Genomic DNA, 16,608 nt, shown 5'->3' on the forward strand with positions numbered 1-16,608 from the left:
AAGTATAAAGCAGCATGATTAGGTGTTGGGATATAGCAACCTAACTATAACAAAAGTGAAAGAGACAAACCTTGGTGATCATGACTACCACCACCACCACCACCACGCCCTCCTGTTTTGTAAGAAAGATGACAATGAATCTTGGAACTTGAAAATCCTTTCCAGTAGAATTCAGATTTCATAATTTAAATGTATCATAAGTGTAAAATTTAGAGCTTCAAAAATATTACTCAACTCTATGAACTGCCTTAAGAACATTATAATATAAATGCCTATTCTCATAATAATAATTAATGATAATAATAATAATAACAATAATAATAATAATAATAATAATAATGATAATAATAATAATAAGAATGATAGCTACCACATCAAATCCTAAATTATAAATCAAATGTTAACGGACCTGATTTTTTTTTTTAGCAATATACTGTAGACCAAACAAATATGGACAAAAGGACATGAATCTTATTGACAAAATTCTAATTGGTTTATATTTTGGGATTTAATCTAGCTACGAAGATCAATATAAAAATACATCGCAAAGTAATAAACAACAATGTTCTAGAATAACTTTATGCACAATAGACTCACCATGAAGCCAGTGAATAGCTCAGTAACCTATATATTCATATATTCTTTCTCACCGTTATCTCTACATTATGGGGTCGGTTGCCTGATGAGATAGCATCAGGTATGGTTTATAATTTGGCAGAGGGTTATTATGATTGCATGCCCTTGCACTCATCAACCATAGGTATTGGCAGTGGGCCAAACCTTTCACTTAATAGTCCAACTGCAAGGCTGCAGTTTTCACAGTTATTGGTATGGGCTTAACCTTTTGCTAAAAAGCAGGTCTACAACACAGCATTTGTCCTTTAATTGGGTTTCTATGAGACGCAAGATGTACGGTGGTGGTATTCTTACACCTCTATCACATGGTTCCCTACATACAGTATTCATATGCCAAAGAGCAAATAGAAAAATTAAGTTACAAGAAAAATGTGATGAATGACCAGCCATATGAGTTGAAATACACAAGAAACTTTGTAAACCAACATATGACAGGTGCACTGATTAATTTGAGGTTTCTGGCATCCTGGCATCGGTCATTAATGGCAACATTATTTATTGTTAATAAAGATTAAAAGAATATTCAATTAATACAATAAAAGCAAAAATGTCATTGGTAAATAGCTTTCAGAAGACCTGCTAAAAAAAAAAAAAAAAAAGAGCACCACTAGCATGGTAGGACACATCATGTCCAAGAATCTTGGCAAGGATGAAACTGCCATCCTCACCTCGAGCCCCAATCAGATATCTATTTCTCTCACTAATATATGTGGGACATTCGGTCGATAAATGCCTCACTGTCAAGGGTAGTTACTAAACAGTCATCACAATATGAAAGGTAATGTACAGTAAGCAGAAATTTATGTGTCAACTGAGTGTGACCAATTGGGAGACGACAAAGAGTAGTCTCCCACTTTCATGGGCATCATATTATACTTCCAAGGGGCTACAGGTATACCTCACCTTACGTCGGTAATTGGTTCCAGGAGAGGTGACTAAGTTGCAAAACGACGTGTGTTGAATTTACTAGTCTCTGAATTTACTTGTCACTAGGCTAAACAACAAACAATTATTCCCATTTCTGTATTTTACTTATAAATGTAATTTGAATAATATATGGTTAATAAGAATCTATTTAATCTTAAAAACAAAAAAATTTTAGTTTTTAAGTTAGTACCGAAAAAAGTAATCTAATTTTACAAATAAATGTACATCTACACTTGTAAATGTAGATGTTTACAGTAACTTGCAGGATGTTTATTTGTGAATGTGGTTTGGTCTAAAATAGTATAAAATAGAAATATTATTAAGGTTAAATAAATTAAATTGTTAGAATTATTTTGATAGTATAAAATAAACTTAGTTGTTACATTTATCAACAATATCTTTGTTTACATCACGTACGTAGACGGCTGCGGATTGTCAGCGCCAACAGCTAATTTGTCTGTTGCTGTTCGATGAGCATTTTAATAAACTGGTCAAGAGTTCATTGAAATGTGCTCCTCTTTTCTTCAAGAATTACACGATAGCGAGATCAATCATATCAACAATACACTGTTAACTTTATATAAGCATAATCATGATACCATTGTGACCTTGAAAACAGCTAATAAAAAATATAAATAAAAAATATAGCCAATTGCTGTCGTTGAAATACATTTTTAATTGATAATAGAAAAGTAAAAAAAAAAAAAAAAAAAAAAAAAAAATTAAACGAAGTTCAGATAACATCGAAAATCAGGATTATTGTAAACATCTTTCAGTACATATATGTTATGCTGTCGGCTAAAGCTACATATCAGCTCACAAAATGGATAAAGTTTTAATCCTAGTCTACGATCAAACAAATTTGAACAAAGTAAAAGTTTATATCATGTGTAGTATTTACCTGACACTTTCTAAGGAAACAAATATTTCTGTTGAATTTGTTGGGTGTAAAAAAGAGAGAGAGAGAGAGAGAGAGAGAGAGAGAGAGAGAGAGAGAGAGAGAGAGAGAGAGAGAGAGAGAGAGAGAGAGAGATTCATATGATAACTAATAATAATGATTAATAGCTATAGGCCTACACGAAATATATGAAAACTATGATATTCTATAACAAATTGGTGCTGATGTCATTTGCATTAGTAATTTATATTGAATGAGCTAAAAAAATATTCATCGTTATTCGCAATAGTCTTGAGATCAGCTGATCACAACCATAAATAAAAAAGGTTATTGTTGTCTGTTAATTTGCACTTGATATTAGAAAATTATTCATAAAAATGTATTTTTATATGATTTTATAAAATCTCATTCTTATTCATTGCACAATAATATGATTTTATGTGCTGTTAATGCTTTAAATGGTAGATAGTTGAACTATCATAGAAAACGTCACTGTTAAGCTCTTAAAGATAGCTAACCATTATAGAAACAGTCACAGCTGTTTTCATGGATCTAGGAAAATTGCCAGCCAGAAAATTGTCCGTTGGAAAATTGCCAGTGGGGAAAATTTCCAATTGGATAATTGCCAGCAAGAACATTGCCATTATAAAATGGGAAATTTTTAAATTTTTATTAGGCTTAAACTACCATTAATAAACATGATATTTCTTTTAGACAATTTCCTTTTTGTTACTGATAATTTATTCCAAGAATTCCACTTTTCGTTTTATAAATGTTTGTTCGAGCCTAAACTTATTTTGAATGAACATACATTGGCGTTATGAGAGGAAGGGGTAACAATAGGAGGTCATTGCCGTTGTTCCCAATTACTATGTGGAATGTTCATTCCAGAGTGGACAGTTGCATGCCACGGACCAACAGCAGCATTGAAGGGTTTAACAATGCTTTTTCCAAAAATTTTGCCCAATGTCATCCAAATATTTGGAAATGTATCTTTTTTGAAGGAGGAAATTTTAGTCAAAAGAAAATTAATGCATTTTGAACGAGGAGATGGGACTCATAATTAAAAAAAAAATACAAAAATATTAATGATAGAATAAAGAAGACTGTTGAGCTATATGATGAAGATGACAAAATCAAGTTTCTTTGATCTATTGCTTATAATCTCCACTCATTCTGAACATTTTTTTTTTATTTTCTTTATTTATATCATACATACATACATATACCAAGGCACTTCCCCCAACTTTTGGGGGGTAGCCGACATCAAACAAATGAAACAGAAAAGGGGACCTCTCCTCTCTACGTTCCTCCCAGCCTGACAAGGGACTCAACCGAGTTCGGCTGGTACGGCTAGGGGTGCCACAGCTCACCCTCCCACATTATCCACCACAGATGAAACTTCATAACACTGAATCCCCTAGTGCTGCTACCTCCGCGGTCATCCAAGGCACCGGAGGAAGCAGCAGGGCCTACCGGAACTGCGTCACAATCGCTCGCCATTCATTCTTATTTCTAGCACGCTCTCTTGCCTCTCTCACATCTATCCTCTTATCACCCAGAGCTTTCTTCACTCCATCCATCCACCCAAACCTTGGCCTTCCTCTTGTACTTCTCCCATCAACTCTTACATTCATCACCTTCTTTAGCAGAGAGCCATTTTCCATTCTCTTAACATGGCCAAACCACCTCAACACATTCATATCTACTCTAGCTGCTACATTATATTATAATAACGTGTTTTATAAATCTATCTATTATACCAAAAATTGATATTGATCAATAAAGTTTTTGCTTTTTATTTAAAAACCTTCTATTTCCTGAAATGCTCATTTATACTAAAACTACTATTTCCTATTTCCATAATTAGAAAACAGAAAAGTGAATGACTGTTTAGTCAAAACAAAAATATTGCATTTTGAATGAGATGGAACTCATAATTGGAAAAAAAAAAAAATACAAAAATTTCAACTTGAATTTTTTTCACAATTACAAAACAGATAAGTGAATGAAGCAATTTTCCGACTGGCAATTTTCTAACTGGGTATTTTCCGTGCACGTTTTTCATAGTTCATTCGCTAATATTTATGTTAATTATGTGAACATTTACGTTAAATATAAGTATTTTAAAATGATTTTATATACAGGTAGTTGCCAACTTACGACCGAGATAGGGACCGAGAGATGAGTCGTTAGTCGAGTTCGCCGTATGTCGAACTAGAAAAGTGAAGTTTCCATAGATTTATTTTGGTACGTTATGATTCGGCAATCATCTGGATCATATTTTGTCAATATTTTCTTACTGTCTATCATTATTTCATTTTCTTGTTTCATAGGATATCATATGCTCTATAAATGCATTTTTGTATTCTATTTATCAATTTTGGAAGCATTTTACAATTGAGTACTGAAAATTTTGTTTACCTTTGGTTATGATCAGCTGATCTGAAAGTGCCGCTACCTACCGTATCAAAATATGGCGTACATACGTATGGCATAATTTTTTATCATTTCTTAACTTATTAGAAATATCTTCATGATAAATATTACATCAACGCCAATATGTTACAGGAAACCAGTTTCCATACAGTTCATCTTATCATTAGGTATAATGCGAAATCGTTGTAGCTCTTTCTGTGTGTGTGTGTGTGCTCGCTCTCGCAATCGCATACAGGTAGTTCATTTTTAAAGCTTCATACAGTATTCTAGTTCAATATTAAGCCTTTATACTGTATTTCATTAGACATTACTGTGTTTAATTGTGATTTATTAAAGAAAGTTTATATTTTATTTTTCAATTTCTTGAGCATACCAATAATCAACAAATACTTTCGATTTACTTTCGGTTGGCATCAGCTGATCTCAAGGTCACGCTGCCGTATTACTATTATGAGCACATATATAGTGCGAATAACACATTTATATAATTTTCTTGACATTCGATATTTCTTCATACTGCATATTACATCAGCGCCAATATGTTATAAAAGGAATACGCTCTCTCTCTCTCTCTCTCTGTATTTTGTTTTTAATTCAATTGTATCTTCATATTTTTTTTGAAAATTATTAAAAAATTCTATATATCATTATTCGATGTTTTGATTATGGGAATAGTAATGCATCGAAAGGAAATCACTTGATTTGCCTCTCGCCTTCCGCCAGAAATATGACGTCATCAGACTTTTTTTCTTAAATTTACGGTAAGTTGTACTAATCTTATAACTAATGATACAGACCACTAAAACACTTGATATCATTACTGGGTGTTTCGATGATGGGAATGCTGTAATAAGATTACTCGGTAACAATGAAAGGAAATCATTCGGTTTCTCAGCGCACTTCCGCCAGATACAGGACGTCACAAGACACGTGACGTACAGTAAACTCTACGAAGAATGACTTGCAAAATATGTAAATTCATTTTCTTTGTTTCTCACAAGAAATGAAAAGAAAATACTAACTTAACAAACACAAGTATTTTATTTTTATAATGTAAAAGGAAATATATTATTTTCAAGAAAATATTTGCCCTAATAGTATATTTTCTTTAGATAAACATCGATCCATTATCAGAGATTAAAAAAGTAGCGTAGAGTCAAATTTACGCTACGTAGTACTCATGACAACCGATACAGACCCTCAAAATACTTTGTATCGTTATTTAACCCTGGAACGGTACGGTGGGTCGTCCGCGACCCCGAGCGGTCAAAAAAAAAAAAAGAGGTTTTTCTCCCGTGACTCACCCCCGTGACTGAATTTCTGGGTGATCGACCTGCAGTAGGTGTCTCGCCTACACGCTCTAGTAGTGTCCAGATGTGCATTGCTGTAGCTGTACTCCTTCCCCGATTTCTGAGACGCATCGGGGTCGAGCGCGACCGAGTTTACCCTTCTAAGGTAATTTGCATAATTATCAAAGTTATTACGTATTATGAAATTGTCGTAGAATGGTGCAACTTGTATAGGTTATCAGTTGTGGAAAGTCTTGGTGGATTGTTTGGCTACCATGTGCATGATTTTTTTTTTTAGTTAAAATGTCGTTCATCACCACGAGGACCATTTTACCGCGAGTGCCCCTTTTTCATTTTTTTTTTCATTTTTTTGCCAAGTCATTTTTCCGTAAGATATTGCCAAATAGTGTCGTAAAACTTTTGCTGTTTTAGTGTTGGAAAGTGTGTCTAGATGATCTGGCTACCCATGCGTGACTTTGTTTTTGTCAGATACGACGTAGTTATTGGTATATTGGGTATTTAACTGCAGTTGCCAATTTCTGTTTTTTTTCAATATTTGTAAAAATTTACTACGTAGTAAGGAATTGCCGTATATTATTGATTTTTTTTTCATGTTTATGTGTTAGAAAGTGTGCCTTGATGGTTGGGCTAACACGTGCATGTCTTTTTTTTTATCTGAGATGCCGTATATTAGAATGTTGGGCCTTTTACCGCGAGTGCCCCTTTTTCATTTTTTTTCATTTTTATGCCAAGTAATTTTTCCGTAAGATATTGCCAAATAGTGTCGTAAAACTTTTGCTTTTTTAGTGTTGGAAAGTGTGTCTAGATGATCTGGCTACCCATGCGTGACTTTGTTTTTGTCAGATACGACGTAGTTATTGGTATATTGGGTATTTAACTGCGGTTGCCAATTTGTTTTTTTTTTCAATATTTGTAAAAATTTACTACGTAGTAAGGAATTGCCGTATATTATTGATTTTTTTTTTCATGTTTATGTGTTAGAAAGTGTGCCTTGATGGTTGGGCTAACACGTGCATGTCTTTTTTTTTATCTGAGATGCCGTATATTAGAATGTTGGGCATTTTTCCGCGAGTGCCCCTTTTTATTTGTTTTGCATTTTTTTGCTTAGTCATGTTACCGTAAGGAATTGGCAAGTAGTGTCGCAAAACTTATATTTTTATAGTGTTGGAAAGTGTTTCTAGATGATCTGGCTACCCATGCCTATTATTTTTTAGCCAGATATAGCGTATATATAGGTATGTGTTCGATTTTCCTGTGATTGCCATTTTTTCGTTTCTTCCCATTTCTTTCAAAATTACTACGTACTAAGGAACTATCACAGAGTAATGATTCATTTAGATGTTTATTTGTCGGAAAATGTGCCTTGATGGTTTGCCTAGCACATGGCTGAAATTTTTTTTTTCTGAAATGCGTATAATAAAATGTTGGCCATTTTTCCGCGAGTGCCCCTTTTTATTTGTTTTTCATTTTTTTACTTAGTCATGTTACCGTAAGGAATTGGCAAGAAGTGTCGCAAAACTTATATTTTTATAGTGTTGGAAAGTGTTTCTAGATGATCTGGCTACCCATGCCTATCTTTTTTTTTAGCCAGATATAGCGTATATATAGGTATGTGTTCGATTTTCCTGTGATTGCCATTTTTTCGTTTTTTCCCATTTCTTTCAAAATTACTACGTACTAAGGAACTATCACAGAGTAATGATTCATTTAGATGTTTATTTGTCGGAAAATGTGCCTTGATGGTTTGCCTAGCACGTGGCTGAAATTTTTTCTTTCTGAAATGCCGTATATTAGAATGGCCATTTTTCCGCGAGTGCCCCTTTTTATTTGTTTTGCATTTTTTTGCTTAGTCATGTTACCGTAAGGAATTGGCAAGTAGTGTAGCAAAACTTATAATTTTATAGTGTTGGAAAGTGTTTCTAGATGATCTGGCTACCCATGCCTATCTTTTTTTTTAGCCAGATATGGCGTATATATAGGTATGTGTTCGATTTTCCTGTGATTGCCATTTTTTCGTTTTTTCCCATTTCTTTCAAAATTACTACATACTAAGGAACTATCACAGAGTAATGATTCATTTAGATGTTTATTTGTCGGAAAATGTGCCTTGATGGTTTGCCTAGCACGTGGCTGAATTTTTTGTTTTTCTGAAATGCCGTATATTAGAATGTTAGCCATTTTTCCGCGAGTGCCCCTTTTTTTTTTTTCCATTTTTTTGCTTAGTCCTGTTACCGTAAGGAATTGGCAAGTAGTGTCGCAAAACTTATATTTTTATAGTGTTGGAAAGTGTTTCTAGATGATCTGGCTACCCATGCCTATCTTTTTTTAGCCAGATATGGCGTATATATAGGTATGTGTTCGATTTTCCGGTGATTGCCATTTTTTCGTTTTTTCTCATTTCTTTCAAAATTACTACGTACTAAGGAACTATCACAGAGTAATGATTCATTTAGATGTTTATTTGTCGGAAAATGTGCCTTGATGGTTTGCCTAGTACGTGGCTGAATTTTTTTTTTCTGAAATGCCGTATATTAGAATGTTGGCCATTTTTCCGCGAGTGCCCCTTTTTATTTGTTTTGCATTTTTTTGCTTAGTCATGTTACCGTAAAGAATTGGCAAGTAGTGTCGCAAAACTTGTATTTTTATAGTGTTGGAAAGTGTTTCTAGATGATCTGGCTACCCATGCCTATCTTTATTTTTAGCCAGATATGGCAAATATATAGGTATGTGTTCGATTTTCCTGCTTTTGCCACTTTTTCGTTTTTTCCCATTTCTTTCAAAATTACTACGTACTAAGGAACTATCACAGAGTAATGATTCCTCTAGATGTTTATTTGTCGGAAAATTTTGTTTACTTCTTTTTTGATTGAATATCATCAAATTTTTTTTAGCTAAAATATTATATTGTTTTACATTTTTTTTTTTTCGATTTTATTTCCCTTCAAAAAAATTTTTTTGGGTCAGAATTTTAATTTTATAGTCGTAAAATAATCGACAATTATCCAGCAACCCACCATACAATTTTTATGCATATCCAAGAATAATTAGATTAGTAAATAACACCTTGAAATTGACATAGCCTTCCTACATTTCAAGTGGCAGATTAGGGAGTCTGAGTCAGTGTGGTTGGCGGCCATTTTGTGGACATATCCGAAGCGTAAGTTGCCCTATCTATATATATTCTTGTTCCCTATAGAATTTGTGATATTTTGGTATATTTTTACCTGCATAAATATCATATTATATATTAAATGTATGTATTTTTTTACGAAATTTCTAAGTACTCAAAAAATTACCTTTAGATATGGCCCCTGATATAAATGTAATTTACAAAATAATGAAGATTTTTTTACATATTTCTATTTTAGGATAACATATGTTTATTCCCTAAAAAAAATTACCCACGTCCTATTTCATTTGGGTACCCAAAAAAATTCATGAAATTTGGACAAATTTTTTTGGCCAAAAAAAGTTACCCTTTTTTTCTCATTTCAGATCTTCACCTCCATGGGTCTGACTTCATCCAAAATACATCAAGATGTGTCCTAAACATTCAAGAATCAATTCCTAAAAGGATTTGTGTATATATGTATAAACTTTTTTTTTATGAATTTTTATGTAAGGTCTTTTTTTTCTACTTAATTTTTTAAAATATTTATAATAAATAGTTTTTCTGCAGATGAGTAGTATTTATCTTTACAGTTGTTTTAAGCATTCATTGAAGTTTTTTTTGGCAAAAGAAAAAAGGAGGTTACTGCAAAAACTGATTTTTCAAGAATTTTTTTTGGCGTCGGGGTCGCGCGCGTCCGAGTATACCCTTAAAGGGGTGTCCGAGGAGCGTACCTATCCAGGGTTAATATTTCGATAATGGAAATACTAACATAATCGTTAGCCTATTGGAAGGAAATCACTGTATTGCCCGGAAGCTTTCCGCCGGTGATGTGACGTCACCAGACATAATATGAACTCGACAGATATTAAAACTTTTCTTAATGTATTTTTAACTGAAAATAAATACTGAATATTAACAATAAAAGTAAATAATAATTTACCAAGATAAATCAGTTCATATGTATACAAGAAAATAGATTATTTTCAAGGAAATATTCGTCCTATTTCTGATAAACTTGTGACGTCATCACCCTGAAAAAATGGTCGTAAAGTCGAATAGTCGTATGTCGCATAGGTCGTAAGTCGAGCAATACCTGTACTTTAAATTTTGCTAAATTAAGTAACATATTTTGTGTGCTTTTAACGGTATTCCAGTGATATTATGACTTCAATACTTGTGGCAGACAGACGGAGAGTCAAACAAAATGACTCAAAACTGGATTTTTATTTTTCCATGTATTATTTTTGACAACCGACGTATATTCGTAACTGACTTAACTCGAAACGACATAAGTCGAGGTATACCAGTATAACATTCGTTATTTCTCGGATCTTATTTCCAACTACTCTACCACCAATGCAGTTGCCAATAATTGGAAATCAAAAGTATTAATGCTGGGTAAACATTCATCACAAAAAATGGAATACCTTCTTAGTAGCAACTTAGCTGCAGAATTTTTTGCCAGAAAATCTGCTTTCTCATTTCCAGACACACCTACTAATGCCAGAACCCAGCAAAATTGAACTGTTATACCTAAGTTCAATGATAAAAAGTCATTCTAAAATCTTTAAAACTAAAGGGTTACTGAAATTAAAAACTTCTAAAGCTTGAAGGATACCCCTTGCATCACTAAACATGGTAAAATTACCTGCCTCCTCAAATGCTATTTTATCAATTGCAGTTAGTAAACCATACAGTTGGGCAGTAAAAATGGAAGCTATTAGAGCAAGTGCACCTCTACAACTAAAAGTGTTACTATTAACACCAAATCCAATACCAGCATAGGATTTGGTGCCATCAGTACAGTATATATAAAAGATGATCCCCTATGTTCTGTAACATGTTCCATAAAAAGAGACCTGGCTTTGAAGTCAGTCAGTCATTCTTTTTAAGTCCAATAAAATATTTACAAAAAGATACCTCTGGTAATTTCCATGGAGGCATTGATGATACCTTAAATGGAAGCACCTTACTTCTAATTATATCGACACTGTATATTAATTGTTTTACCCAAAAACCATAAGGTTACGGAGATTTTGGGTGTAATTCAAAGTATAATGTGTGCTTTACAAGGCTTGCAGTCTGACAGACTAAAGAATTAGGAAGTCTTTGCAACTTTAACCGATACCGAACAATAGAAGCCTTCCGGTAAAGGTCTAAAGGTAATTCTTCAACGTCAACGCTCCCGTAGACAATCTAATACCAGCATGATGTAATGAATCTATTATCTATAATTGGCTTGGGGTGACTTAGGAGTCTATTTCACACACAACTAATTTTTGTAAAAACTAGGGCCTTGTATAATTTCAAAATAGTATTGCAGACTGTCTCCCATGATGTATGGGGCAATACTTTTAAAAGAATCAGAGCCTCAAAACATTTACCTATTAATGCCTTCAAGTGAGGAACCCATGTAAGCCTACAATCAAATATCAATCCTAAAAACTTAGCTCCACTTACACATGGCATCCGTTGACCTTTAATGTACATATCAGGGTCTGAATGTATTCCCAGAATACAACATAAATGGACTACAGCAGTATTGCTTATCAAAAACTTGAACCCATTCATATCAGCCAACTGAATAATTATGTCAATTGAGAGTTGTAGTTTTCTCTATAACCATTGCCATTCTAGCTCCAGTCAATGATATGGAGAGATCATCAACAAATAGTGTTTAGAGAATATCTGGAGGAGTGACAGAGGATAACACATTAATGGCTCATGCAAATAGGGTTACATTTAGGACACTACCCTGGGGAACTCCTTCTTCCTGACTATTCCTCTCTGGAAGAACTTCCCAAACTCTCACTTGAAAAAATCCATGTGAAATAAATGACTGAATGAACAATGGTAGCTCTCTCCGTAATCCCAAATTATGAGTGGTTTTAAGTATACCATATTTCCATGCATCATCATATGCCTTTTCAAGTAGTACATACACATACATATACCAAGCACAACATGGTGCTGTTTCAAAGCAAAGGCTTCAACAAATAGACTCAAGTCATATCAACACATCAGTCGTTGAGTATATTTTTCTAAAGCCACACTGGATAGGTGATAAAATACCCTTCTTTTCCAGGTACCACATCAGTCTTGCATTGACCATCTTCTCCATGATCTTACATAGGCAAGATTACAATCCAATTGGTCAATAGTTTGATGCTAAAAACTTATCCTTACCATGTTTTAAAAAGGCTAAAATAATGGCTAGTTCCCAGACACTTGGATAACTATAATAATTCCCTTTTCTGTTAATAATGCATAAAATAAATAACTTTGTATCAACAGGTACATGTTTAAACATTTCATATAATATTCCATTGGGTCCAGGGGCTGTGTCATTGTGTAAAAAGAGAATTGTATGACTTTTCCCTTCCTGTTGCAAAATTAAAAAAAAAAAAAAGAGAATTGTATGACTCTTCCCTTCCTGTTGCAAAATTAAAAAAAAAAAGAGAATTGTATGACTCTTCCCTTCCTGTTTGCAAAATTAAAAAAAAAAGAGAATTGTATGACTCTTCCCTTCCTGTTGCAAAATTTAAAATTTTCTTTTCTTCAATGCTCCTAAACTGGTGACCAGGCGCTGCATCAAATTTGCATGATACATTTGAGAAATGATCAGCCAGAGCATTACTAACCTCAGTTGCTCCAGTCACATACTGATTCTTCCCCTTCAACACTGGTGGTGGGATGGGGGTGAATTTGCCTGCTATCTTTTTTACTTTCCTCCACACAGAAGATGGCAGTGTTCTACTATTAATGGAGGAAACAAAAGGTAGCCAAGACTGGCGCCTAGCTCCTTTCATGGCACGACGGAACTGTGCTCTACTTTTCTTGTATAGTATATAGTTAAATTCTCCTCGTCTGCGCAATCATGTTAAAAGACTTTCTTGTGGCTCTGTGCAGGGCAATTAGTTCTGAAGACCACCAGGGGACTGGTCATCGTTTGAATAACCCTGTTTTGGGAATCAAATTACCTCCTCCTATATGAAGGGTTCCATTCAGTAAGTTTATAGCATCATCAATATTTTCAAACTGTTCTGCATTCCCTTCAATTTCGCTTAGCTCACGAAATCTATTCATGTCTGCTTTGTCAAGATTCCATCATAGCCATCACTGTAAAAGTGGACCATTGTTGGTGTTTATAAAGACTGGTGCATGATCACTAGTATGCCAATCATCAAATGTCCTCCAATCAAAGACGAAAAGGCAATTACATCTTGTGATTGATAGATCAATGCATGACAAGGGACCTGTCAGGATATGAAAGTGTGTGGGCTCTCCTGTATTAAGGAGACCGACATCCTCATTTTCCACAATTGATAATATAATATTGCCCCTTGTGTTTGCTAAGACATCACCCCATAAAGGATGTCTACCATTCATATCTCCCAATGAGAGAAAAGGTTAAGGGAGTTGCTTAATCCCCCCTATTAAATTATCATACAAAATGTTATCATTTGTAGGTAAGTACAAAGATAATAATGTACATTTTCTCCCTGTATCAATCTGTACAACCACTGGCTGTAGGGGTGTACGAATAGATAAAGGTATTTGGAGAACTTCTCGACAAATGTACGAGACTTCCGCCATGGCTCCCTGCTTGTTGATTATATGGTGTTCTATAACTAACATACTCTTGAGGACAAGGAGTGTTAACATCAAGCTTGCTTTTCTGTAACATACAATTATGGGTGAATGCTCATGAATTAGGAGCTTAAGTTCTTCATATTTGGCCCTTAAACCCTGACAATTCCATTACAAAATGAAGGAGAAAACTATGGATTACTTCTGGACGACATCTTGGATGAGGTCTTCCTATTGACAGTTTTCAATCTAACATTGTTTACTGTAGATTTCTTTAGGGATGGTCTTGATATATTGGGTTTTACGTTTGTCTTTTCCTTTGTGTCCTTTTGATCTATTTATCGAGGCGGATGGTGGACCTCAAACTTAAATTTTTGATCTATTCAAGTTATCTTCCAGTTCATCAGAAACATCAACTGACAGAATATCAAATTTCTTTGATGTCATAACTTTAATGTCCCTAATGGAGGGGGGGGGGGGTGCGAGAGATGGAAGTCTCTCTCTTTTACGATTAATAGATGGTGAGGTTCTAGGTTTATGCACCTTTCTCACTACAGGTGTATCAGGTAAGTTGGTTTTAAGTGGAACCTCCATCAAATCAGGCAAGAACATGGCCTGAGAGAGGTTTGTACTATTTTTTGTATTGGGGGACGAAGGTTGTACAGAGACGGGCAATGCTCCAGTGTTACTACACTGTGGAAAAGCCTCAGAAAGTAAAATGTTTACCTCATCATTCAGCTTTTTATCAGATGGTATATATATATATATTTTTTTTTTTAAACTATTGGCAGTACTATGTGGGTTTGATTTTAATGCCTTAGCCTAGCTATTTGATTTATTCAATAGTCTTTTGGCATGTTCCACACTTATATGTTCTAAATTGGATCTGTTGGGGGCAGCTTCTTCTAACTTGTACAGCTTGCAGCTCCTGTCAGTGGATTTATGATTAAGAGTTGCAATTTAAACACCTGGCCTCAAGTGCACATTCTCCATAGTAAAATTTAGAAGATATACCACACATTTTTTCATTTTTGTAAATTTAGACGGGTGTCCAAATTTAAAACAATTAAAACATTGCAGTGGCTTCTGCTTGAATGGTTGTACTTTAATCATTTCATTTTGAATAATAATATAGAAAGGTATTATCAGCATCCAGTAAAGTAAGGATAATCAATGATGTACTTTGGACTTTCCATACATTTAAGTGGATACATGGCCAGTATATCCTTTGTAAATTCATATAGATCTTAGTTAAAAACTACTCCCCTGGGGTTTTACATCTAACATATCATCATCATTACTTGTTTTTAGGTTGGACAGTATTACAGATTGTGTGCTTGATTTGGCATGGATAAGGTAAATATTTTTTCCAAAACGAGATATATCTCCCAGTGCTATAGTTCCTACTTTATTTCTAAATTAATTTGCATATTTTGAAATAATTACTTGTAGGCCCCTTAGATTAAGCTAGAAACCACATTGGAGGTTTTGATTTTCTCAGGAAAAGTATAACTAGATCAGCATCTCTTTTCAGCGTCTTTTTCCAACCAGTCGGCAGGCCTATATACATCCAAATCCTTTGGTGCCTTATAACAGAGAGCAGCCATGACATTCAAGTTATTAATTTTCATACTATTCATGCTACTTAGGCTTTAAATGCTTCGTCATGACTGCTGTGAGATATCTATAAATCCCATTTTCCATCTTTGTTTCATTCTTATTTCTTTTATACATCCATAGCATTGAAATACTTTATATAGATCAGTGGTTCTCAAACTTTTCCAGTTAACAGAACCCTTCTGCATTTGCTGGTACTCGGTGGAACCCCTACAATTCCTTCACCCAATATATGTGGAAATGTCGCATATAGATGTTGAGCCTTCCCCAATATACACACACGCGCGCATGTGCGCCACTAAATAAAAGGGCAAAGTTTATTACTCAATATCAAAATTCTTACCTTTTTTAATGTGATGGTTAAACTTGTTCTGGCTACAGAGAGCATCAAAGTCTGGAACTATGTTTGTTAACTGCAGAAGCATAACAGATGCTCCATCGAACTTACTTCGGCATTTGTTTTTGGTTGCAATATAAATAAAGAAAGCTGCTTCACACATGTATGTTGTTGCAAAGGGCTTATGATGTTTCAATACTCATTTAGATAATTCTGAATACTCATGCAAGAAGTTTATCCAGAAAGGAAGGAGAGTCCTTGTTGTATTTAGTTTTAAAAGTTAGGCCAGTTAAAATGTCAATAAACTGTTCTTTTTCAGTCACTGACAGATTCTACTTCATCACATAACCCTCATCCATGAATGGGTTGTGTAGTCATGTCAGAGAGTCTGATTGTTTTGGAAAGTACTCTCTTAAATTATCTTTCAATTGTTGTAGGTGCAAAGTCATGCAGTCTCTTGTACTACCATCCAACTCTTAAGGAATTTTCATTCAGGAATGTATGGCAATCTGGTTTTCGTTATACAGCCAGCTCAGAACTCAATCTCAAGAAAAAAGGATTCAATTTTGTATTGAACATACAAAATATTGAGAGTAGAACCTTGTAATAAGTTAAGCTCATTTAATTTAAAAAATGGATCTGCAAGATAAGCCATCTTGTATACCCAGACTTCATCAGGAAGTGGCTTAACAGAGAAGACTTGTGCTCCCTCAGAAATACTTTTATCTCATTCCTCAAGTCA

The 16,608-nt window shown here is 34.2% G+C and overlaps 1 protein-coding gene across 2 annotated transcripts in view; it reads right to left on the bottom strand.

The window, feature by feature from the left end:
• LOC137625973 (protein FAM98A) overlaps window positions 1-16,608 on the bottom strand; it is a 182,805-nt gene that overhangs the window by 22,956 nt on the left and 143,241 nt on the right. Inside the window, exon 8 of one of the 2 annotated variants that reach the window (XM_068357045.1) lies at window positions 71-112. The exons of the other annotated variant lie outside the window; for it this stretch is intronic. Within the exon in view, the coding sequence (XP_068213146.1) occupies window positions 71-112 (42 nt within the window). The remainder of the gene's footprint in view (window positions 1-70; window positions 113-16,608) is intronic. 2 annotated transcript variants of the gene reach the window in all.

The sequence above is a fragment of the Palaemon carinicauda genome, chromosome 33 (assembly GCF_036898095.1).
Source record: "Palaemon carinicauda isolate YSFRI2023 chromosome 33, ASM3689809v2, whole genome shotgun sequence".
Lineage (NCBI taxonomy): Eukaryota > Metazoa > Arthropoda > Malacostraca > Decapoda > Palaemonidae > Palaemon > Palaemon carinicauda.